At 35.8% G+C, this 24,057-nt stretch overlaps 1 protein-coding gene and 1 pseudogene across 1 annotated transcript; both read right to left on the bottom strand.

Annotated features, from left to right (window-relative positions):
• Nucleotides 1-102: 102 nt before the first annotated feature.
• Nucleotides 103-8,347, bottom strand: LOC107841189 (annotated as a pseudogene).
• Nucleotides 7,878-16,712, bottom strand: LOC107841891 (auxin response factor 6). Its single transcript, XM_016685744.2, has 14 exons — nt 15,669-16,712; nt 15,423-15,538; nt 14,341-14,439; nt 14,192-14,248; nt 13,959-14,117; nt 13,743-13,827; nt 13,002-13,092; nt 12,296-12,460; nt 12,103-12,225; nt 11,500-11,575; nt 11,209-11,356; nt 9,997-11,105; nt 9,671-9,861; nt 7,878-8,558 (listed from the first exon to the last, which is right to left on the bottom strand). The coding sequence occupies exons 1-14, from the start codon at nt 15,709-15,711 to the stop codon at nt 8,351-8,353; spliced, it is 2,670 nt and encodes an 889-aa protein (XP_016541230.2). The 5' UTR covers nt 15,712-16,712; the 3' UTR covers nt 7,878-8,350.
• Between the last annotated feature and the right edge of the window lie 7,345 nt (nt 16,713-24,057).

Genomic DNA, 24,057 nt, shown 5'->3' with positions numbered 1-24,057 from the left:
ATTTCTTTTCATTTTGACAGATGTGTTACTAACCATTTCTTTTCTTTCCCAACACAGTTGTAAAGTAGCAGTAAGATTTGTTGACCCTTAGGTGACCTTTTAACTACCAAACAGTACAAACACTTGCTGTATTTTGCCTCTTAAAGAATTACCTTTCTCATAGATAGGGAGGCTATGGAGAGATACAGATTAGGGTAATACAGATTAGGGTAGAAGACCAGAAGGTAATTGAGCGTTTTCTCACTTGTCCATCCGTTATAGTAGTCATAGTATTACTCATGTGGTTTCTTGTTCTTCGATTTCTAATACTGTTTGTTGTTTCTTGTATTTCAATTATAGTATTATTTTGTTCAGAATGTTTTCTCATTCGATGGAAGGTGACTCTTGAAGTAATTGGTAAAGTTATTCCCATGTGATCAAGAGGTCACGGGTTCAAGTTGTGGAAACAACCTCTTGTAGAAATGTATGATAAGGTGGTATACAATAGATCTTTGCTGTCCAATTCTTCCTTGGACCCTGTTCATTTGCAATCCAGCTACCCTTTTTCTTTCTCATGCCATCTTTGGTATTTTTCTCGTGGCGGCTTCACTTCTTTTAATTCTTTTCTTGAACTGTTTTGTTGTGCTCTTTTCGTTGAAGCAAGATTCTATTGGAAACAACCCTTCTACTTCTTAAGGTAGGGGTAAGATTTGCGTACATACTACTCTCTCCAGAATCTACTTGTGAGATTGCACTAGTATGCTGGTGCATTTAGCTTAGGATTCTTGAGCCAGTTAAGATTATATATAATCTTGAACCTAAATTTATTTGATCATGAATATGAGCCATCCATCAAATAGAATGAAAAGGAGATGCATACAAGCCAAGGTTTTGGCAAACTTCCAACTTTCCAAATTATGATCTATTTTCTTTTCCCCATCTATGAATAATGAGAAAGGAAGATATAAAGAAATCCCTTTGATGAGATTTAAGTTTCATATGGTTTCACAATCGGGTGATTTGCACAAATAGGATCTTTCGGTGTCGCCATTTAAAATTAAATCTCGCTAAGAAAAATAGCGATAAAAATAATCTATTTGTAGTGAAGCAAACACTATATGTGTGTGTGTCCACTTGATCAGTATTAGATTGCATTCTAGAATTTCTAGCATGGCTTATTTCATACCGATCTAGGAACAATGAAATATTCCATGAACTAGAAGAATCAAATGAAGCATGCTACTTAAGTAGAGGCGAATCTAAGATTTATAGTCAGTAAGTTCATTGTCTGCACTCATTGAACTCGCTCTAGATCCAACTCTGTCAACTTGAATATAACTTGAGACTTATAAACCTAGAATCAATAGTTAATGCCAATATCTTGTGCAACAATAACATAATCAGTGTGTTCCCACTAAGTGGGGTCTGAGAGAGTGTACGCAATCCATACCACTACCTTCAGTATAAGGTAGAGGTTGTTTCCAATAGACTACGTCTTGTGCAAGTGTGAAGTGATAAAAATGGAGCAGCTAATAAGTTACCTCAGTATTTCAGTTTGTTCTGACAGTTGAAATAAACAAGCTGAATGTTTGTAGGATTACTCCAACAATCATCCCCCACCCTATTCCCTGTCAAAAACAACACACACGCTCATTTTGTATTTGTTGATCCAACTTGTCTGTAACTGACGCGTAGTAGTTGTTGTTTTGTATTTTTAATAATTATAGTATTCGAGTCAACTTTCACGTCTTATTATCCAGTTATCTTAAGATGATAGAAAAAGAAAAGAAACATGCTGCTGCTTGCAAACTTGTTTTGAAGCCAAAAACACATCGGTTGTTTCATGTTTTGATGATGACTACATGCTGCTCAAAGGACCAGGTTCGCTACACGCATTGAAAAAGGACAACTGTCGCGCTCTGCACAGTGTACCGAAATGGACACTTGATCCAATCAAATTTCTATAAAGATTCCTACACTCCTATATATACAAAAGGAAGCAACATTGTTCAACAGTTTTTGCAATCTGATATATCAAGTGGAGGCAGCAAAAACTCTTTAAGCTCAAGATCTGGAATTTTCATTGCTCTTAATTTTGTTATTCTTGAGTCATATCCTAGAAATCGATTTACTCCGTTGTTGTGAGTAAAGTTTTTATTCTAATTTTGTGTTGAGAGAACTTACATAGAGTTACCTAAGAAGAGTTGGCTAGAGTTAGTCAACTTGGAGAGAATTTTGACAGAGTTGTTGTTGAAGATATGTCTCAGAATAAAGTAGGGGTAGATAATTTTAGTAGTTTTAAATTATTAGAATCATATGTGACTTAGACTTAGGTATTAGTTATCCTTTGTTATTTGAATTGGAAATTAGTTATCCTTATTTGAATTGAAGTTTAGTTAAAAATTTACCTATAAATATATGTCTTTGAGTCATTAATAAAATAATTTCCTTTACCAATTCAATTGCAGTATTTTTTCTCTCTATATCTTTTTTTGATATCTCTCTAATTTCAAAGTCAAAAACCAATAATTGGTATCAGAGCTACATATTATTGATCATCAACTTTTCCTTAAATAGTGTTATTACAACCAAAATAGATTAAACTTACCATAAAAGAAAAATAAACGTCTCTGCGTCTCTCCTCTTCTAACTCATCTCGATTTTCAGTTTTTAATTGTAATAAAACCAACAATTGGTATCTAAAGCTATTTTTCTTGAGGGACCTGTGAGTGAAGAAATGAATTCTGAAAATAGTTTTTCACGAATGGCTCCACCCATTTTTTATGGTGAAAATTATCAATTATGGGTTGTGAGAATGGGAACTTACTTGGAGGCTCTTCATCCATAGAAAGTTATGGAAGAGGATTATGAAATTAATCCGCTGCCAAATAATTTCACCCGCCCAAATCAAGAGTCACAAGGAAAAGAAAACCACGTAATCTAAGGCGAAGGCAACTCTGTTTGCTTCTATTTCAACAATTATTTTTACAAGAATTATGTCTCTCGCACCACCAAAAGAAATTTGAGATTATCTGAAGAAAGAATATGTTGGAGATGAAAGAATCCGAGGAATGCAAGTACTGAATTTAATAAGAGAGTTCGAGTTGCAGAGAATGAAAGACTCCAAGACATTCAAAGAGTACTCGGATAGATTACTTGACATTGTTAACAAGATAAGATTACTAGGTACCGAATTTAAAGATTCAAGAATTGTTGAAAAATTCTTGTTACAGTACCCGAAAGATATGAACCTTGAAAAATACACAAGATTTGTCCAAGATTACTTTGGCGAAGTTGTTAAATTCTTTTCAAGCACTGGAACAAAGAAAACTTATGAGGTAAGATGATATAAAAAATTATCCACCTTGTGAGCACTGTGGAAAAATGGGTCATCCACCATATAGATGTTGGAAAAGGCCAGACGCGAAGTGCATCAAGTGCAATCAACTTAGCCATGAAGCAGTGATTTGCAAAAGCAAATTTGAAAACCATGAAGCAGATGCACGTGTGGTCAACAAAGAAGAAGAAGGCCATTTTTTTGTTGCAACATGTATCTCAAGTAAGGTTTCAACAAATTTTTGGTTGATTGATAGCGGTTGTACCAACCACATGACTTATAACAAGAGTTTGTTTAAAGAATTAAAGCCTACTGAAATATCCAAAGATAGGATTGAAAATGGTGATCAAATTCTTGTTGAAGGAAAAGAAACCGTTGCCGTCAAAACAAGTTCAGGTAATAAAGCAATTTCAGATGTTCTTTATGTACTTGGTATTGATCAAAACTTGTTGAGTATATGTCAGTTGATAGAAAAAAGGATACAAAGTAAACATTGCTTCATCAATGATGGTGCTGGAAAAGAGGTTTTAACATTAAGATGAGAGGCAAAAATTTCTTATTTAATCCAACAGAAGATGCACACAAGCCATGCAAGAACGAAGATGAATTGACAGATTTATTTAAGAGGTCGTCAAATTCAGCCAAAGTCGAGACTGCAATCTACAATTTCTAATCCAAGGAGGAGTGTTGAAGATATGACTCAGAAATAAAGTAGGAGGAGATAATTTTAGTAGTTTTAAATTATTAGAATCGTATGTGACTTAGACTTAGGTATTAGTTATCCCTTTGTTATTTGAATTGGGAATTAGTTATTCTATAAATATATGTCTTTGAGTCATTAAAAATAATTTCCTTTGACAATACAATTGCAATATTTTTTCTCTCCATATCTTTCTCTGTTATTTCTCTAATTTTAATGTCAAAAACCAACAGTTGTTTAAAGAAGGTTGTAATAGAGTTATTGCTTCCTTAGAACTTAGAGTTAAGTCCATTTTGAGTTGTAATCAAGAGTTGATTTGATTATAGTGAAGCTTAAGAAAGCCTATGAGGACAAATTATATTTTTTCTCCCTTGAGCGAGGAGGATTCCACATAAAAATTGTTTGTGTCTATTTACTTTCACATAAAAATTGTTTGTGTCTATTTACTTTCTTTTGTTGTGTTTCTGTTTTACTGTCATATACTACTTTCAAGGGACCTGATCCCTCATCAACATCCAATTGGGAGGCCAATGCAATAATAAGTAGCTAAATTGACAAATGCTACCACAGCTTGCCATCCACTGCCAACACACACACCTAAAACTTGCTAGAAATTATAAGTGTCCATTGCTAGTAGTTAGGAGATAAAGGTCCCCTTATAACTCCACACATCTGCAGAGGGTTTCTATATATGTCTACGCGGAGATCTCCAGGTCGTAGCTTCAAGAGAACTTATAGAATTTTGATAAAAGATTTTTAGTTATATACACTGACGGTGTAAATATTTCTTGTAGTAACATTAAAACTCACTATTTTTTTAAAGTTATCAATCAATATACAGTCAAATCTTTTTATAACAGCCATCATTTATAACAATATTTCATTATAACGGCTAGGTTTCACTACAATCACCGCCATTTTCGCGACCCTCGGATTTCCTGCTCCAAGCTCATTACTAACTCAAACACTGCAGGGACATGAATTAATCGATAGATTAATAACAACAACAACAACAACAACAATAATATACTCAGTGTAATCCCACAAGTGAGATCACGGGAAGGTAGGATCTATGCAGACTTTACCCCTACCTTTGTAGCGTAAAAAAGTTGTTTATGATAGACTTTCGGCATTCAATAGGATAATATTGATATAATAATTTCTTTATTAGCTCTGAAATGAAGTGATTCATCATGTGCAACTTGCAAATTATTATGGGATGTTTACATAAATAGGTGGCAGGATTTACTGTTTACTTTTTCTAGTCGGTGCTCCAGCTATTTTTAATCATTTATGAAGAATGTAGGCTCTCTGATGTATAAATACCTGGCTGCAGCTGCTAGTCCCAACATAAATTGCATATCCCAGTTCCAGTAATTCATGCTGTTAGCGTCAATAAAAGTTGTGAGCATCTAATTAAAGTCATTTATGAAGCAAAGGATGGTTTTCTTTCTTTAATTTACCAAAAGAGATGGGAGTCCAGATAGATTGTAGCATAGGGAAGTAGCCCTGATACAAGTACTAGGCCTTGGAAGTACCATATCACCAAGCTACATTTTGGAAAAGAATCAAAAATTTTGTTTGAATATAATTTTTACTAAACTCAGTGTTTGTGGCAACATTTGTTGGTAGTGGTGACTGATCGTGGTGATTTTTTTTTGTAACTGGGTCAGACCGGGCCACTAATTGACCCCGGCCTGGTTCACTTCACAGGTCACACATGCAAAACTGGCCAAGACCCCTTATTTAGAGGGAACGGATAGGTTAATGCATGAGGCAGGCCGGGGCAAGAAAGGGGTATGACGAAAACGTTACATGTAGTTCAGGTCCAGGTCCAGTAGATGGCATATGTGAAGCCGGTCCAGGCCTCTTTATGGATCGGTTAATGCATGAAGTGGGCCGGGCTGGCTAAGGGGTCAACTTAAATTGGTAAACGGGCTGGGTTGTAGGTTGACCTGGCCTACATGACAAATCTACTTGAGAGGGAGAGAGGGAACCAATTACCATAACATGAAAGCAAAGGCAACAGTTAGCTTGAAGTAAGGCCAAATGCTATTGACAAGCATTCACAGAGAAACCAATGTCCAGTCCAAGTCTCCTTGCACAAAGGACTAAACACAACGTAAATACCTTGCACGATGACCGACAGCCACCACGAGAATCTCTCTGCTAGACAGCTCCGAACCACAAGCCAAGTGATCAAAACATGCACACTGAACACATAAACTGCAAAATAAGCCAAAGGTTTGACAATGTTCTGTGCCTGTTAAAACATCTGCATTGGACAACTTATGGCAAATGCATATAGCTGAATGATCAATCTGCGCGCGACATAATTCGCCTTGCTCAGATATGGTCTCTGATTGGCCTATTGCTTTAAGCAATGGCCCTGAGAACCAGTAAGGGAATAAAAGGAGAAAAGCTGCTCCAAGGTGAAGTAAAATTGCTCTTTGGCATATTACTCCCTTCATATGCTTGGCCACAATCTTAACAGCACTTGCCATGTCCAACTGTTTTCAAAGAAATACAAATCTCTTTAAGCCATGTAGCAAAACCTACCAATATTTGCAAAGTTCAAAAATCCATATGACATCTGACAGAGGCGAAACGAGAATTTGAAACGTATATTGCTCGAACTCTTCAAAAACATTGCATGGCCCGCATTGCAGTGGTCGGATTCTCCAAAAATAGTGCATTTTTCGAGGATTTGACATAGGTGAAATACCATTTTTGGATAGTATGAGTAACATAGTTTGAAACAGCAGCACGTCATATTGATTGAAATTCACTTGATTGATATTTGCAGGTACACTTACGAATTCAACAAAATCTCAAGATATTTCATTGAATCATGGAATGAAGAGATTTTACTTCCATCTCCTGAACTATTTTATTTTTTTTGGAGAAAAAAGAATTATTTTCTTGATACCACTTACTAGATTTCTCATATGTTAATTCCATGTCTTGGTGGGAGGGATATAAGGATATACACAATTTTTGATCACTTACGAGTTAATTATACGTAAATCCCTAAATTGTACTACGTACACAGATGGTGTAAAAAGATCTTTACGCGTCAACCTGACAAAAAGCAGAACATATAAAAAATACCATGACACCATAAGCAAGGCCTTGAATTACCACACTAGCAATGGAAGCACCAGCTAACTCCAATGAACTTAAATGTCCCAACAAACCTAAGTGTGACAATGCCAAGCATGTAGTTAAAATTCAAGACTGTAAAAACAGCCCCTGACAGAAGCCAAAGTGGCCTTGATTCCCATACAAACAACTTGAAATACCCCTGGAAAGACACATTCTTGTGTTCCAAAAACTCTCTGATTTCGTCTGATGTCATGTCTGATAATTTAGCTGTTGAATGAAGTATATTATTAGGTACTTGTTCTTACTGCCTTTTGTCTTTTAACAATGCAACTTTGTATGCATTGAAAGGAACAGAATGTGAGTTGATGTAAATATGTTTGTACGAAATTCACTAAGGTACACGTACAACCACCAGTCCTGGTTTAGACTAATGTATAGATTAGTATCATAGGCAAAATATGCTATATTGATAAAGGGTAGGTAAAATTAAGTGTATTTTTATAGTTCATTTAGAAGCTTAGGTGAGGATCAATCTTGCTTTTGAAATGCAATTCAAGATCTGAACTTTATGAATTTGAGATTTTGTTATACTTTTGACCCCAACTGCAATAACTGGATTCAAAATTTAATATTTGTACATAGTTGGTGAACTTTGTAACACATTACAGGTCTACGCCAAAGGTATTGGGTTTCATTGAACCCATAACTAACACCGTCAATCTGCTCTTGGGCATGTTTTGTCAAAAACACACGAAGTATCACAATGATGATAGTTCAGATAAAAAAGGAAACAACTAATAGTTCCAGACTACCACCATTGACAAGTGGGGTCTAGAAAAAGTAAGAGTTTACACGAACCTTACACCTACCTCATAGAGATAGAGAACGTCTATTCATAAATACAACAGGTGAAAATCATTGCTTCAGCTAGTAACACTAGTTGTACATGTCTCTGAAGGTAGTTCCACAGTAATAACAATAATAAACAGAATAATTTACATTGAAAACTATCTGGTTTACTAGCTTCATATTGATTGAAGAAGGTACAAAGAATTGCTCATATTAACCAAGTACAAGAGCAGCTACATGATACATCACTTCATTAGTAGCTTATATTGCCCGGACTTATCAAAATTACCGATGAGTGTCAAATCCTCCAGAAGTAGGGTATTTTTGGAGGATCCAACACAGGTGCAGCAACATTTTTGTTGTGTCCAAGCAAACATAGATTAGTAGTCAAGTGACCCCAAGGGCATTCCGTTCATAATACTAAACGAGTGGTTCCGGTTCATGAAATCATCACAGCCATTACCATTGCCATTGCTAGCGATACTCTGCGTTTTGCCAGCACTTGGAAGGTCAAGGCCCTCTTTGCCCATCTGTTGCACTTCAAGTGGAGAGAGTATCTTGATGTACCAAACATCGTTCACAAACTCGCTGTAGCAAGATAGAGATTAGTTAAAAATGTAAATAACCAAAAGTTCTAACAAATATGCTACTTATAACATTGACAAGGTGACGTTCAAAAAAATTTAAAAATTCTACATCGTCAGTGTATGTTGGTTAACAACTAGGGGCAGCCCGGTGCACTAAAGCTACCGCTATGCGCGGTGTCCGGGGAAGGGCCCCACCACAAGGGTGTATCGTACGCAACCTTACCTTGCATTTCTGCCAGAGGCTGTTTCCAAGGCTTGAACCCATGACCTCCTGGTCACAAGGCAGCAACTTCACCAGTTACTCCAAGGCTCCCCTTCCATGTTGGTTAACAACTAAATTTAGTAAAATAAGTACTCGGAAATGTGCAAGTGGGAAATATGATGCTATGAACTGATGAAGTTGAAAGCTTTAAGTAGGGGAGCTGCAATTGGCAGTATCTAAAGTGGAAACTGCGATTGTTTCAAATAGCAGTACTATGACAACAACAACAACAACATACCCAGTGTATTTCCCACAAAGTGGGGTCTTGGGAGGGTAAGTGTACGCAGTTCATACCACTACCTCAAATGAAGTAGAGAGGCTCTTTCCGATAGACCCTCGGTTCAGGATTGTTTCAAATAGCAGTACAAGACCAAAAGCTACTCGTAATGTCTAGAGAGCAGAAACTAATGATCTGTGGAAATTCGTAAATGTAAACCAAAGAGGAAGTATGGGCTCTCTCCTTAGACAAAGTTACTGGAGATGTTACTTGCCTATCTAGCTTTTACCTCCAAGTCGTTTTAGAGATGGTCCAATCCAAACTGATCTTTAGTAGGTCGTAAGAAAACATCAGAAACTATCCCAAAACCTCACATATCAGAACTATCTACTGTCTCCTGTACTTAAAATTAGTGCACTATTCTGTTGTAGTTACAGTTCCTTTTTTTCCAGAATGCTTTCTCATGCTTCCTCAGTATTTTACCATGATTTCCTGACTTCCGTTATTTCTTTGAGTCAAATGAAATACACAGAACCACTCCGTCCCCTCTCCGGGGAAAAAAAAGCGCTTACACAAAAAAAAAGTTGGTGGTAGGAGCAAGCCTGCCACAGAAAACAAGTGGTTGGATACTTACTTCCAGGGGTCGTCACCAAGGAGAAGAACATCATTCTCACGGTCAACAAATACAAGCTGCCAGCCTGATCTCTCAGGATTCTCCAACAGGCCTTCAAGGCCAAACATGTGAGCAAGCTCACTTCGCAGCTCATTATAGCTGCTGAATTTGGAGATATCCAGTGATCGTCCAAAGGACCCTGATTTGTGAACCTGCCAGAAACAAGACACGTGAATCGAGACATTATTGACAACCCTTCCCAACTTTTAGAAGTTATAAAAAGATGTGCCTTTAAATCATCAGCAAATTAAAGGTTCCACATTTCTCACAGCAGATTATACACTCACCTTCACAAAGGTTCCTGCAAGTGAATTTGCTTGATCCACATTTTCTGAGGACTGCAAGACACCTGATTCATCTACACAACTTGAACTTGTCATATCTGAATTAACAGGAAACTCACTACCCCCTGTATTTGTGAAGGTAGAGGTAGCATAAGGCACAAGTAAAGATCCCTTATCCGGACTGTTACCCTTCAGGTTTGACATACCATTTTGCTGTATGATAGATGAATCATTATTAATTCCAAATAGCATATTGTTTTGGCTATCTACTACACCTTGATAATCCAAAACTTCTCTGCCAGGAAGCGGTGAAAACAAATTGGAGAAGTCTGAGACTTTAGTATTAGGCACCATCAAATTTTCAGCCTGTGTCACTATGTACGGAGCTCGTGAAGGGAGCTGAGATTCTAGAGCAATCCGCTTTGATGATGAGGAAGGAGACACCAGAGAGTTGGTTTCAGGCATGTTCAGGAAAGTGGATGCTCCATTACGGGAAAATGAACTCAGGAGATTTTGCATGGTGGAACTGCTGTTAGATGTATTAATATGATTACCAACTATATCAGAATATGTTTGTTGAGAACCAGTTGAACCTAAGACCTGTAAATGAGAAAGCTGTGACTGAGACTCAGCCTTGGTTTGCTGCTGATCTTGACGCAGCGAGAGTGCTTGATGTGGTTCCTGAAGTTGTTGATCATGACACAATTGCTGGCGCTGCAACTGTTGCTGCTGAGTATCATAAGATTGGTGGCCCTGCAATTGCTGCTGCAGCATCTGTGCCTGAGATAGTAGCTGGTTTTCAGGGAAACCTTGAAGCAAAGTACGTTGCGAATTGGATGGATGCAACAGCTGGCTCTGAATCAAAGATGCTGAATAACTAGGGATATGTTGGAACTGCATAAGCGACTGATTTGCAAGCTTAGAAGAATCTAATGCTGCCATTGCTTGCAAAATGTCAGGCTGCAAGCCTAGCATAGAAGCATCAAACCTTGGTTGCATGAATGGATTAACACCAAATCCCTGGAAATTAAGTGATTGTATACCCTGATCGCCCATGCCACCGTGCAGCCATGGAAGTTGAGAATTCATAGTCATATCACCATTTGATAGACCTGAATGGATGAGAAGAGCGAACACCTAAAGTTAGAACTGAAATCAAATTGATGAATACACTCATACAGATATCCCCCAGGAACAACAGAAAAAATATCAGACCAGGAAATGAAGGCAGTCCAGATGGCCATGGCCGTTTCAGCCTAAGGGAGAAAGGAGATGGATACATTGGAAAGGTTGTCAGAGGTTCAATTTCCCACAACGAAACTCTAGGCTGCCTCTCCCCTGCAGTTGATTCATCCCATCCAACCTGCATGATAAGAGGATCAACAATGAAATTCTAAACCCAAACGGACAGTATGCCTGTGAGAATCCACAAGTAATAAAAGGATTTAAGTAGCAATAGTTTCAATTTATTATTTAATACAAAATGACCACCTGCTATGAACTAACCTTTACAGACTGCCAATGAGAATTTGGCCAACGAACAGGATCTAAATCGTTGATGCCCGTAATTGTGCCCATATACCTGAGACCAAAGACGTTCACATGATTAAACTATTTGTACCAATTAGAAAGAAAAAAGGGATAAAATACAAAGGGCAGAGTTTATCTTCTTTCTCTTGGGAAATTATCACGAACTGTGTCAAAAATATTAGGCAGAGAAAACTGAATCATAAACAACTCAAAAACACGGATTGTCCTAGATTGAAACTTATTTAACAATAAGGAGTTCCATTTCTTTCAAGCAAGATTAATTCCCCATGACCTTTTCCTGGGAGGAGAGAGTTAGGCAGCAGCTCCCACCAAAATTATGATCTCCTAATGTTTCCTTATTCTAACAAGAACATTTTTACACTGCAGTCTATACTTTTCAAAGATGTTGAAATACTTTCACACCAAACTCTTTGAGAAATCGATAAAACCCCTGGCCCATCCCTTCACATTTCAATATAATGTCTCTCTTATCAATAAAAGATTAGGTTCTCCAACTGACCTTGTCATTCGTAATGTTTTAAAAATGCTTGCGAAAATTTTCTTGAAGATTATACCTACCTGCGGATGCTTGATTCTTCTGTTTCAAACAGCATACGGAACCTCATGCCAATAGAAACTCGCGTATGATACACTGCTTTAACATACTTGGCGAGAGGTATTACAAACTCTGATGGACAAGCCCTGAAATCGGAAAGCTAAAACATCAAATGTGAACTTAATTCCATTAGTGAACTAGAAATGCAACCATTACCTTGGATTGAAAGATATTGTAAACCGGCTATTTGTTGCAGCTGCATGAGCTGCTGCAGCTAGAAGACCAATGTGCATGCTATCACTTGACAATACTGAGGAAGGCAAAACCGTTTGTGGACGATTGGCACGTCGTATCCCCAAAAGCAATTGATTATTTTCGTTCCTGATGGGAGATAACAGCATTTAGCCAGATAAAATCGATCTGAAAGTTTGAGAAGGTGAAACAAGAGAGTTTATTTAATTGCAAATGCAACAAGCTATAGCCTATACCAGCACACAATATAGACTGCATGCTAGGCAGAAGTTGTTAACCACTTCCAAACTTCATGAAGATTCTAAATGTATTTTACATTGGCTGTAAAGTTTTCGAGCAGTAAATATTTAGCTTGCCAAGTATACAACACAAAAATGGAGATTTCAAATGTTTGCATGTATTCAACCAGAGAAAAGAGCACATAGGCAAATGTAACAGACCCCACAGAACCACCAACTTAATGTGAGCCTATAAGGAAAGACAAATAACAAATCGATTTAATTGACAGCCTCCTTATTGGATATAAAAGACGAGCAACAGAACAGTTATATTGCATATGCAGCTCAGATACATTCAATTTATAAACACATATACATATCAACTGTGAGTGTTAAATGGTTGTATGGAAACTTCTAAAGGAACTGCAATAGCTAGGATGATATTTTTCTACCAGATAAAGATAACTGAGTCGCCTGCAACAAGTCTCTTCGCACTTACAAACACACTCCATCCTGTCGTCAGGAGATGCCTCTTTGGTTGGCCTAAGTACGAGGAATTAGATCATTAGTGTCCGATTTCATAAATCATAGCACAGCAATCAGAAACAACACTAGAAATCCAGACCCGCTTGTCCTACATCATACAATAAGAGGATAACAACTAGGAAAAAATCATATTGCATCCATAATGGAATCTAGGTCAGAGGAAAGAGACAACAGAACCTAAGTCAAAACAATAATACACTGCTGCACTAGGTTCTTCATTTAATTTAAGCGATAAACAAGAATTCTTAATTTCCAACTTTTTCTTTGTGTCATCTTCAGTGTTTTAGAAGCTAAAAGGAAAAGGTGAATTTTTCTGTCCTGATGAGTAAAAGGTCAATACAATTTTAAACGCTGGTCCAACATGTTATATAGTCATTAGATCACTCTGCAGAGGTCTATTAGGCCAGGGAACTGGATCGCTCAACCATTGGTGTAGTCATTGAATTGAATTCAGAAGTATATTAGCAGCATCATAAACTTCCTACCACAATGTAGTGAATTCAAACTTCATATAATGCAGTATATATAAAGTCCCTAAGAACTTTCAACATAGACGATTCAAAAAAAGGTACCAACCACCACGACAACATTGCAACAAAGTCTTTCAATGTGATACTACTATATCAACTCTCTGAACAGAAACTCACCGCGAAATATATGCCGGAACTTCCATTCATTTCCGTGAAGATCTTTAGCAATCAACTCTTGCGCAGGAGGCTGCTGAGAGTAATCCTGCAACAGCAAGATATAACATGAGTCAATCAAACACAATTGGCCACTAGCAGGATATCCTAAAACCAAATGCACCTCAAGTAAAATAGAAAAAGGAAAAATTGCTGATGAGTGCATCTGACGGGACCTACAAGAGGAGGAAAAACTTTTTCTGCAGCACGTCGAGGGACGGAGAATCCACCATGGGTACTGGTATCACTTGCAGTCAATGTTTTGCAGAAATAGTTAGTTGGTTGTTTACTCAGGGTCCCAAGTTCAGCTGGTTGCAGGCACAAATCTTTTTGCTCTTCCTATGGTGAAATAGTCAATTAGCACTTTTAAATAATTTAGAAAGAAAACAAATGAACTGATGAAAGTAACATACTGGAGTTAATGGCTGCAAAGTCATTTGAGCATATACTTCATCAGTTTCAACATCTGCCTGTAGTTTAGAATTTTTTCAATCTCTTAACCACTGTTAATACTCCAAAAAACATGATTTTCACACTGAAGAGAATGTAGGGTCAAACTTACATTCATAGTCACATTGTGAAGCTGACAGAAAAGTTGAGGTGGTAATCCAGGATAGTTCGGGATATGACCATCTATTTCCTTGTTTGTGGATGCAGCAACCTGTAAGACTTCCACAAAAGATTAAAGGTGCCTACCAACTTTGTTGCTTGGACTCTTCAAATATGTCGCCAGATCCTCAAAACGAGGTACAGCTTTTGAAGATCGGATATGGGTGTGGCCACATTTTCAGACAGTCCGAGCAACATAGCCTACCACTACTGTACAAGCTATTAAAAAAAAGACCAGTACAAAGTATTTCAAGTAACATCATTTCACCCATAATTAGGAGTTCTAGGAATCCAATGGGTAATCTATTCTGGTCGCACCGAAAATTAGCCAAACAGTCCAAACTAATGCAGAATTATATCAAGAACAAGATCAACTCTAGGAAATAGCTTAATGAATTAGAATCCCTCACAAATTAATAAAAAGAAATATATCAACAACTAATGATGTTCTTTTTCTGTAATACTAATTTGCCAAGATGAATACGGCACTGGGAGTTACTTAGTTCTCCAGAGTTAGAAAGAAAGGTTTCTTTCCTATACCTACACACGTAGGGACATCTCCCTGACAGGCACAACATGCCTGGAAGTGCAAAATAGTTAACCCCTTCAACTAAAAGCTCAAACATCCCAGAAGGCATGACAGAGAGACATTCAAATTACAAAATAGTAGCATACCCTCATACGGCACAAGTTAAATCTTGAAAGTTACTTATATCAATCACCTACCATTACAAAAACTAAGTTCAAACTTCAAAGCGAACATGACCAGGGGCATAGCTATGTACATCGAAGGGAGGTCAGTTGAACACCCTTTGTCTGAAAATGATGCTATGTATATAGGTCAAATGTTACTTTCGATACGTATATACTACAATCTTGAAAGTATCTTTGAAGACTCTAAACAAACTTTCTGACTTCATCACTGATCATAACCATGAAGAACCACAACATAAGAATTTACTCCAACCATATCAGACACCTGTGCTTATAATTAACTTTATGAGTTTATGGTATAACATAAGTTCTACTACTAACCTGCTCACTATGCCCTTGAGGAAAATACACTACTCGGCTTCCTTCGTGTGGAAGAGAGACCAATGGCCCTGCACAAGCATGCCACAGCTCTGAATTCAGGCATTTCTTCTCCCCTCCTGCCATAATCAAACATCAAAAATGTTCACTCCCAAGTAAAAGAAAAAAATTAATGATTACAAAGAATACTTCAATTCAAGCTCAATAAACAAAAGATGACAAAAATAAATAAGGAGAAACAAAACACACCTTCCTCACGCTGAGGATTGAAGCCAGAAGATGACACCCTCATTCCCTTTAATCAATTTAACTCAACTACTTTTCCTAATTAACCCAAAAAGCTAAAAGAAAAAAGCCCCAAATATATACAAAAGAGCAAAAAGAAGGCTAAAAATGAAAACTTTGACACTAATCTCCCCCCCCCCCCCCCCCCCCCCCCCCCCCCAAAAACCAAAACAACAAAAAAAACAAAAAAAAAAAAAAAACACCAAACCCCCCCTCCCCCCAAAAAAAAAACAAAAAAAACAATTTATAAAAAAAATATTTACCACACCCCCCCCCCCCCCTCCCAAAACACACACACACAGACACCCTAAGCAAAAACCATCAAGCAGGCAAGTATACAACTAAACACCACCAATGGCAGCTACTTCACACTTGTACTAAAATCACTGAAAATCAAGAAAACACACAAAAATAAGGAAACCCCAAAACACCCTTTTCTCCAAAGAAACTACAGAAGCAACTAGTTATAGCAGACCTTTGACACTACACAAACACACACACTAAGCTAAAACCAAGAAGCAGGCAAGCATAACACACCAATGGCAGCTACTTCATACTAGTCCTAACATAACTGAAAAAATCAAGAAAAAACATAAAACAAGAAAACCCCAAAACACCCTTTTCTCCGAAGAAACTAAAAGAGCAACTGGTTATACCACCCAACCCCAACCCCTCCACACAGACACACACTAAGCAAAAAACAAGAAGCAGGCTAAACACCACCAATGTCAACTCCTACGTACTTGTCCTAAAATCACTGAAAATCAAGGGAAAAAAAAAAAACCCTTTTCTCCACAGACTACAGAAGCAACTGGATCTTTAAGTTCCCAAGTAAAAATCTTGAAACTCTAAACAACTAAATCTATGCAAAAAGAACAGTAAATTAAGCAGCTTTTTTTGTACAGATCTTTGAGCACTTTTTTTATTTAATTATTTCAGTGTGACACTGTTCAAGTATTCAAAGCTACATAGAAAAAAGCAGTAAAGGGGAAAAGGAGAGGGACCCTCAAAGATTGAAAGAAGATTTATCGAAAATGAAAGATTGCTGAAACTACTGTTTAGTCTTTACTAGTATTAGTACTTTGAAGTATATAATTAATTACTCCTACTTTGTTAGTTGTAGAAGCATGTATGTGATAATCATACTAAATTATTTTGGGATTATAATTTTAAGGTCATACTTTAGATTGATTTATTTTTCTTGTAAATTATTTTGGGATTATAATTTTAAGATCATACTTTAGATTGATTATTTTTCTTGTGACTAATTTTAAATTGAATGGAATTAGATAAGATTTTCACAATTAAGTTTGATTTAGATTTATACTATACTATATTTAATCGATGATATAAATTTAATCTCGAATATATTATCTTTTCTACGTACCATACTATCGATTAATATATTATTAAATGAAATTTAAAAAATACACTTAAAGTATTTTATTTTTTGAATTTTATACATGAACTATTAGGTGTGCATATTTTCTATATGAACTATTACCAATTATTTATCAAAATACACTTTATCATCAATTGTGTTATATATTGACTTGTCGTTTAACTTGACCTCTATTAGCATATAGGTCCTCCATTTTAGATGTACACAAATAGCACTTGACTTGTATGAAGTTAAACAAGTAGACACGTGTGTCCTGTATGGCATAATACACATAAGACGTTATATATTACACAAATTATCACATAGGACGCATGTATCGATTTGTTTAACTTTATACAAGTTTAAATGTCAAATTGTGAATATTCGAAGTTGAATAACATAAACTGTCAATCAAAACCAAATTAAAGAATACTTTTATGTATGATATCATCATTAATTATTTCATTTTTCTACCTGAGTCGTGAACATCGTTCAAGTAGAAAAAAGTAAATAAGTAGAACGAAAGTGTATTTCAATAATAACTAATAATAGTTCAAAAAGAAAATTCATATTACCCCTCAGAACTCAATTTTAGTATATTTTTATCATTCTTTGTGTTGTCGTGATACCTTGATAACATAAAATGAAATTAAGGTTAAAAATATCACGTTAACTAAAATGATTGACAAAAGATGACATGTCAGCTAAAAATATTGATAAAAATATGCGAAAATTTTGTTTAGAAATAATAGAATTCCCGTAAAATTGAGTATATCGTGGCAAATTTGATTATAACTCAGTGAATACTAATTACTTTACTCATGATAATTAGATATGAAACTAAAAAATGTAGCTATATTATTGATGCCCTGTAGTTATGGCACTAAACAATACTGTAGCCTTTGTAGGCTGTGACATAAAAAAGGTAAAAGTAGCCTTGGAAGTTTGAGGTATCTTAAGTGTGAAAAGAAGACTAATGTCAGTGACCTTCCCTTTCATACTATTGTTTTTCTCCATTTCCCCTTATCTGCTTTGATTGTCAATTATTAAAATGGTTTCTTTTTTCATATGTGACTATGTATAATTTTATCCATAAATATAATTTAAATAAAAAGTTGTAGTTTTTCTAAAATATATGAATTTAATAATAAAACAATTATTTGATATGTAAATAAAAAACTGAGCAAAAATCAGAAATCAGTGTGTATCTTTTTCTGTTACAGCGGAAGGTGTTGATTTTGCTATCGAAAAAATCGCCCCAAATCTGCTTTGAATCTCTTGGAAACAAAACTTGAATCACAAACTAAATGCTCTCATTTTGGCGTTGTTGTTAATTTTGATTCTTCGTTTGTGACTCAATTTTTTCTGTCCATATTTTCTTGTCAGAATAAAGATAGAACATATAGGGGATTTAGGGCGGGAACAGTTATTGTGTGATCATTCCTCCCATTTTTTTAAAATTAGATTATATGTTAATCTCACTTTTTCTGACTAAGAAACGGATCGGGTCGATCCACATGAGTGACCCATGACCGTAATCCAACATCTCCCACTTCACACGTGGTGGACATGACCCGAGCCAGTACAACATCAACAAATCACCAATTCATACGGCAAATAGTTTGTGCGACCTGTGATGCTCACTAACTTTTCCTATAAGGTTTTACAAGCTATATTTGGGAATCCAATCATATGTGGAAATAATTCTTTACTAATATGAGGATAGTAATACTCACAATATCCCAGACATCATTCACTGCTTCAGTAGTCACTTATCCGATCCCTCATACTCTTAAAGAAGTGAACTCAAGTTCATGGTTAACTTTATATACACAATTACACTTGATTCTTATATGGTTAGTGTAATAGCCGGCTTGTGTAAACAATTTAAAATATTTATTTTAATCGTCTTTCCTTTCTACTCAAATCTGTTGCAAATCAACTATTTTCCTAGACATGCATCGCATTGCCGAATTTTTTATGGCTATTAGTAACATGCTAAAATAGCAACATCGGTCGAAACTTCAAGAAACAGTCAAAGGTCCAAGGGTATTTCAATGAAAAGTTAAAATTAACTTTAAGGGTCTCACACAATGAAGAAGCAGGGATTCATTCTTTCACTAACCCATTAGTCGCTAAGCACACGTAGTATAAAACACGTGCTACGATGTTCACACCTTATATTGGTGTGTGTTTCTCAATCTTCTTAATTATTCAACATCGTACAGATCTAGGTCTAGACATCTCTAAATGTCTAACCTGAGTTTCTTTCTTTCATAACCCTCAATACATATTCTTAAAGAAATTCACATCTGGCTTTTCAAAACAAGTCATAATATGATAGTGGATATTTTCTCTTCACGTTCCTCGATGTAAAAGGCGATTGCTCGTGTGAGAGAGTCAATCTCGCGACTTGTTCGACACGCTATATCAATAAAACACATTTTCGTATACATATGAGATTGAACATAAATTCAAGACTCTTATATTGATAATAATTACAATCAAGTCATCTACAATACAGAAACATAATCATACCCTACGTAATCCTAGAGTCATAACATGTTTCTCAAACAAGTCTCTAGAATGACCTTTGTAATGGGATCAACTATCATTTCTCGTGTAGAAACATATTGTAAATTTATTTCTCCACTTGCTACTATGTCTCTTATAAAGTTATACTTAATATCAATGTGTTTGGTCTTCCACTGATATTTAGGATCCTTCGTATATGTGATAGCAGTTGGACTGTCACAATATAAAATCATGGGACCCTTAGAATTCTTTGCGATATTCAAATACGCAAAGAATCTCTTCAGCCAAACAGCTTCTTGCACTGCAGATGCACAAGCCACAAATTTGAATTCCATAGTTGACAGGGTTGTGCAAGTTTGTTTCTTACCTTTCCACGAAATTGCACCACCGTTTAGCAAGAAGGCATAATCAAAAGTTGATTTTCTATCATACCGGTCACCAACCCAATCAGCATTTGTATAACCTCTTATGAATAAATCAAATCTACTATAGCATAGTAAATAATCAGCAGTTCCCTTTAGATATCGAAAAATTCTCTTTACTGCCTTCCAATGATCTCTTCCAGAATTGGATTGATACCTGCTAACTAAACCTACGGCATAACAAATATCCGGGCGAGTACACGTCATAGCATACATCAAACTCCCAACTGTACTAGAATATAGAACTCGAGATATGTCTTTCTTTTCTTTTTCAGTCTTTGGACACATTTCAAGGCTTAAAGTTTCACCTCTTGCTATAGGAGTATCCATGGATTTGCAACTATTCATTCGAAAGCGTTCCAAAATTTTCTTTATGTATGTTTCTTGAGAAAGACTCAAAATTTTCTTGAGACGACCTCTTTAGATTTTAACACCCAATATATAGTCTGCTTCACCATATCTTTCATGTCAAATGACTTTGAAAGCCATGACTTAACAGTTTTTACATACTCCAAATTATTTTTAGCTAATAAAATATCATCCACATAAAGTGAAAGAATCACAAACATTTCACTGAATTTTTTCACATAGATGCAATGATCTTCATCGATTATGGTGAAATCAAATGAAATTACTTCCTTATGAAATCTCAGGTACCACTGCCTTGAAGACTACTTAAGGCCATATATTGATCTGTTTAATTTACAAACCTTCTTTTCTTGTCCTTTAACAATAAAATCTACAGGTTGTTTTATGTAGATTTCCTCGTTTAGTTCTCCATTGAGAAAAACGGTCTTTACGTCTATTTGATGTAATTCTAAATCTAAACGTGCAACTATAACCAAAAGCAAGCGAATTAAGGTAAATTTCACAACTGGTGAAAAAGTTTTCTCATAATCTATTCCAGTTTCTTGAGTAAACTCTTTTGCCACTAATCATGCTTTGTGCCTTTCTATTGTCGTATCTGATTTGCGTTTTACTTTGAGAATCTATTTGTTCCCAATAGCTTTACGCCCAGAAGGAAGGTCAACTAGATCCCAAACATTATTGATTTTCATGGACTCTAATTTTTCTTTCATCGCTTTTATCCATTCATCTTTTTCAGGACTCGATAAAGCCTTAGTCACAGAATTAGGCTCATCCAATTCTGTGGGAGATACCAAGAAAACATAATCCTCAATCTCATAAGATCGTTTAGGTAAACCTTTTCTGGTACTCTTACGTAATTGAAGTTCAGATTCCTCAACAGGATTTTGGGATTCACAACTCCCACTTGGACCAAAAATTATTTCTTGATCTATTGATTTATCAAGCATGTCTAGGGACATTATTTGATCATCTGAATTCAACATTTTGTAAAGAGGCTCATTTTTCTTTATTTCACCCCTTTTTGAAAAATCATTTTTCAGAAATATGACATCTCATGATTCAATTTCAGTTGTACTTTCATCTTCCAATTCATCAATGAACACATACCCTTTGGAGTGTTCTGAGTATCTTATAAAGATTTCTTTTCTTTTGGACTTAGTTTTTCAAACTTACTAAAACGATCTTTGATATATGCAGCACAACCCCAAGGTCGTAGATCATTAAAGTTTGGTTTATTACAAGTTCATAGTTCATAAGGAGTAGAAGATACTAATTTAGAAGATACTTTATTCAATATGCAGGCCGCAATTAATAATGGATCTCCCCAAAAAAAGATTGGTAAATTCGCATGCATCATCATGGATCTTGATATATCCAATAATATTTTATTCCTTCTTTCGGCTACACCATTTTGTTGAAGTGTATAAGGAGTAGTTAATTGTCTGATAATGCCTTTTTCAATACACAGTTCTTCAAACTACTTTGACAAATATTCACGATCTCTATCGGTTTTTAATGCCTTTATACTTTTGTCTAATTGATTCTCAACTTCATCATATATTTTTGAAGCATTCAAGTGCTTTGGATTTATGAGATATCAAATAGACATAACCAAAGCGCGTGAAATCGTCAATAAATGTAATGAAATATGAAGCATCAGTCCTTATCCTCGCATTTATTAGACCATAGATATCAGAATGAATTAATTGTAATGGGAATTTAGCTCTTTTAGCCTTCCCAAATGATTTACGTGCAATCTTTCCGGCAAGACAATTTTCACAAGTTGATATTTCAATTTTGGAGAAAGAACCTAGATGTCCTTTCTTTGCCAATCTATTTATTCGATACTGCCCTATGTGACCCAATCTAGTATGTCATTTAAGTATATCAACATCATTATCACTAGAATAACATGACATTACACAACGGTCAACATAATAGTCATAAGTTGAAAGATTACAATCTAAAATAATAAAGCGATCATAATGATGTCCAAAACCATAAAAAAACATTATCTAGAGTAATTCTTACACAATTACGACTAAAAAATAAATGAAAACCAACATCTAAAAGAATAGACACAGACACTAAGTTTCATCAAATTTCTGAAGCATATAGGACGTCATGCAACATTAAAGACTGGTCTTCACACAAATCTACTTTGCAAGTGCCAAAACCTTTGACTTCAAGTTTTGCATTATTTTCTACATAAATCTACCTTGATCCAGGTGAAACTCGACGAATCTCTACAAACGTTTCTCGATCTCGACTTATATGATTGGTGGCTCCTGAGTCTATGATCCATATTGGATAAGATTCCGTTAGTAAAATAGTTAGAAACATATGTAGCACTTAGAGATGCATTTAGAAATGCTACCTTTTTCTGCCCAGGACATTCACAAGCAAAATGCCCCAGAACTTGGCAATTGTAACACTTCAGTTTGCTCTTGGCTTTTTTCTTGAATTCTTTTTTCCTTCTTGAAATTTGGCTTGTTTTTTTTCTCAGGGGATTCTTCTTCGGTCTCTTTACTCTTCTCGTCAGCTATTCACTTCTTCTTACGCTTGAATCCTGAAGACTTCTTACTACTTGATTCTGCCATAAAGGCATTATAAATAACTTTAGCAGTACCAAGTCGCTCATCTTCAAGTTCAACATGACGAGCAACATCAGAAAAAAATTTAATGCTGTCATTGTGGGTTAAGTTGACCTTCAAGTATTCCCAACTGCTGGGAAGAGATCGGATCACTGCCTGAACCTGCTGCTCATCCGATAGAACGTGACCAGCACTTTTGATTTGAGCTATCATATTCGACATCACCCTACGGTGTTATTTGATGTTCTGATCATGACGCTTCTTGTAAGTGTCAAACTTGATAGTCAACTGTCTGAGGCGGATGATAAAAGTACTCCCATATGTTCCTCGAAAGTGCGCCCAGATGGCATTAGCAGTAGGAAATTCCTCACACTCATGTATGAGGTCATCAACTACAGAACTTACAATGATTTCACGTGTAATGAAATCAACCTTCTGTGTTGTTTAGTGTTACCCTCTTCTGGTAGACATAAGACATGGTTAATACCTTTAAGAGCATTTTGCTCTTCCAGCACATACCACATTTTACGACTTCAAATGTTGTAATTGTCACAATTTAGTTTTTCTCCTTTGTTCAAGTCGGTAATTATGCTTTTCCATGTCATGTCTGTTATTTAGAGACAATCACGCAAATATTTTATCAATTATGCATGCAACTTACACATTCAAGCAAATAATTTCACATGAAGGTTTCATGTTTAGTGCTTAATCGAAAGGACACTTAAGAATCCGATAATCTTCTACGAACGAAATATTTGACCAAAATTAGAAATTAATTATTTAATGTGTATTAGAATGATTGCTTTCAATTAAGTCATTTTAAACTCAAATAAATGAATGAAATTCATATAAAAGGAGAGGAACAACTTAATATATTTATAATACAAAGTTTTAGTTAAACTACTTCAAGTTACAAGTCAATTCAAAGATAAAAGTCATTCTACAAATATTTGAGATGACTTATATACACCCAAAAGGGCTCGCTAGATCAAATCTCGTGGTAAACATTAATTAATCTCTCGCCCCAAGGATCACAAAGAGAATTTGCTAAA

The sequence above is a fragment of the Capsicum annuum genome, chromosome 9 (genome assembly GCF_002878395.1).
Source record: "Capsicum annuum cultivar UCD-10X-F1 chromosome 9, UCD10Xv1.1, whole genome shotgun sequence".
Classification (NCBI taxonomy): Eukaryota; Viridiplantae; Streptophyta; class Magnoliopsida; order Solanales; family Solanaceae; genus Capsicum; species Capsicum annuum.
This window is presented reverse-complemented; position numbering and strand designations above follow the sequence as displayed.

Coding starts and splice junctions, on each gene's coding strand:
- LOC107841891 (XM_016685744.2), bottom strand. CDS start 15,711: ATGAGGGTGTCATCTTCTGGCTTCAATCCTCAGCGTGAGGAAG. Junction 15,539..15,668: donor CAATCCTCAGCGTGAGGAAG/GTGTGTTTTGTT, acceptor TGATTATGGCAG/GAGGGGAGAAGAAATGCCTG. Junction 11,106..11,208: donor TGGACTGCCTTCATTTCCTG/GTCTGATATTTT, acceptor TCATCCATTCAG/GTCTATCAAATGGTGATATG.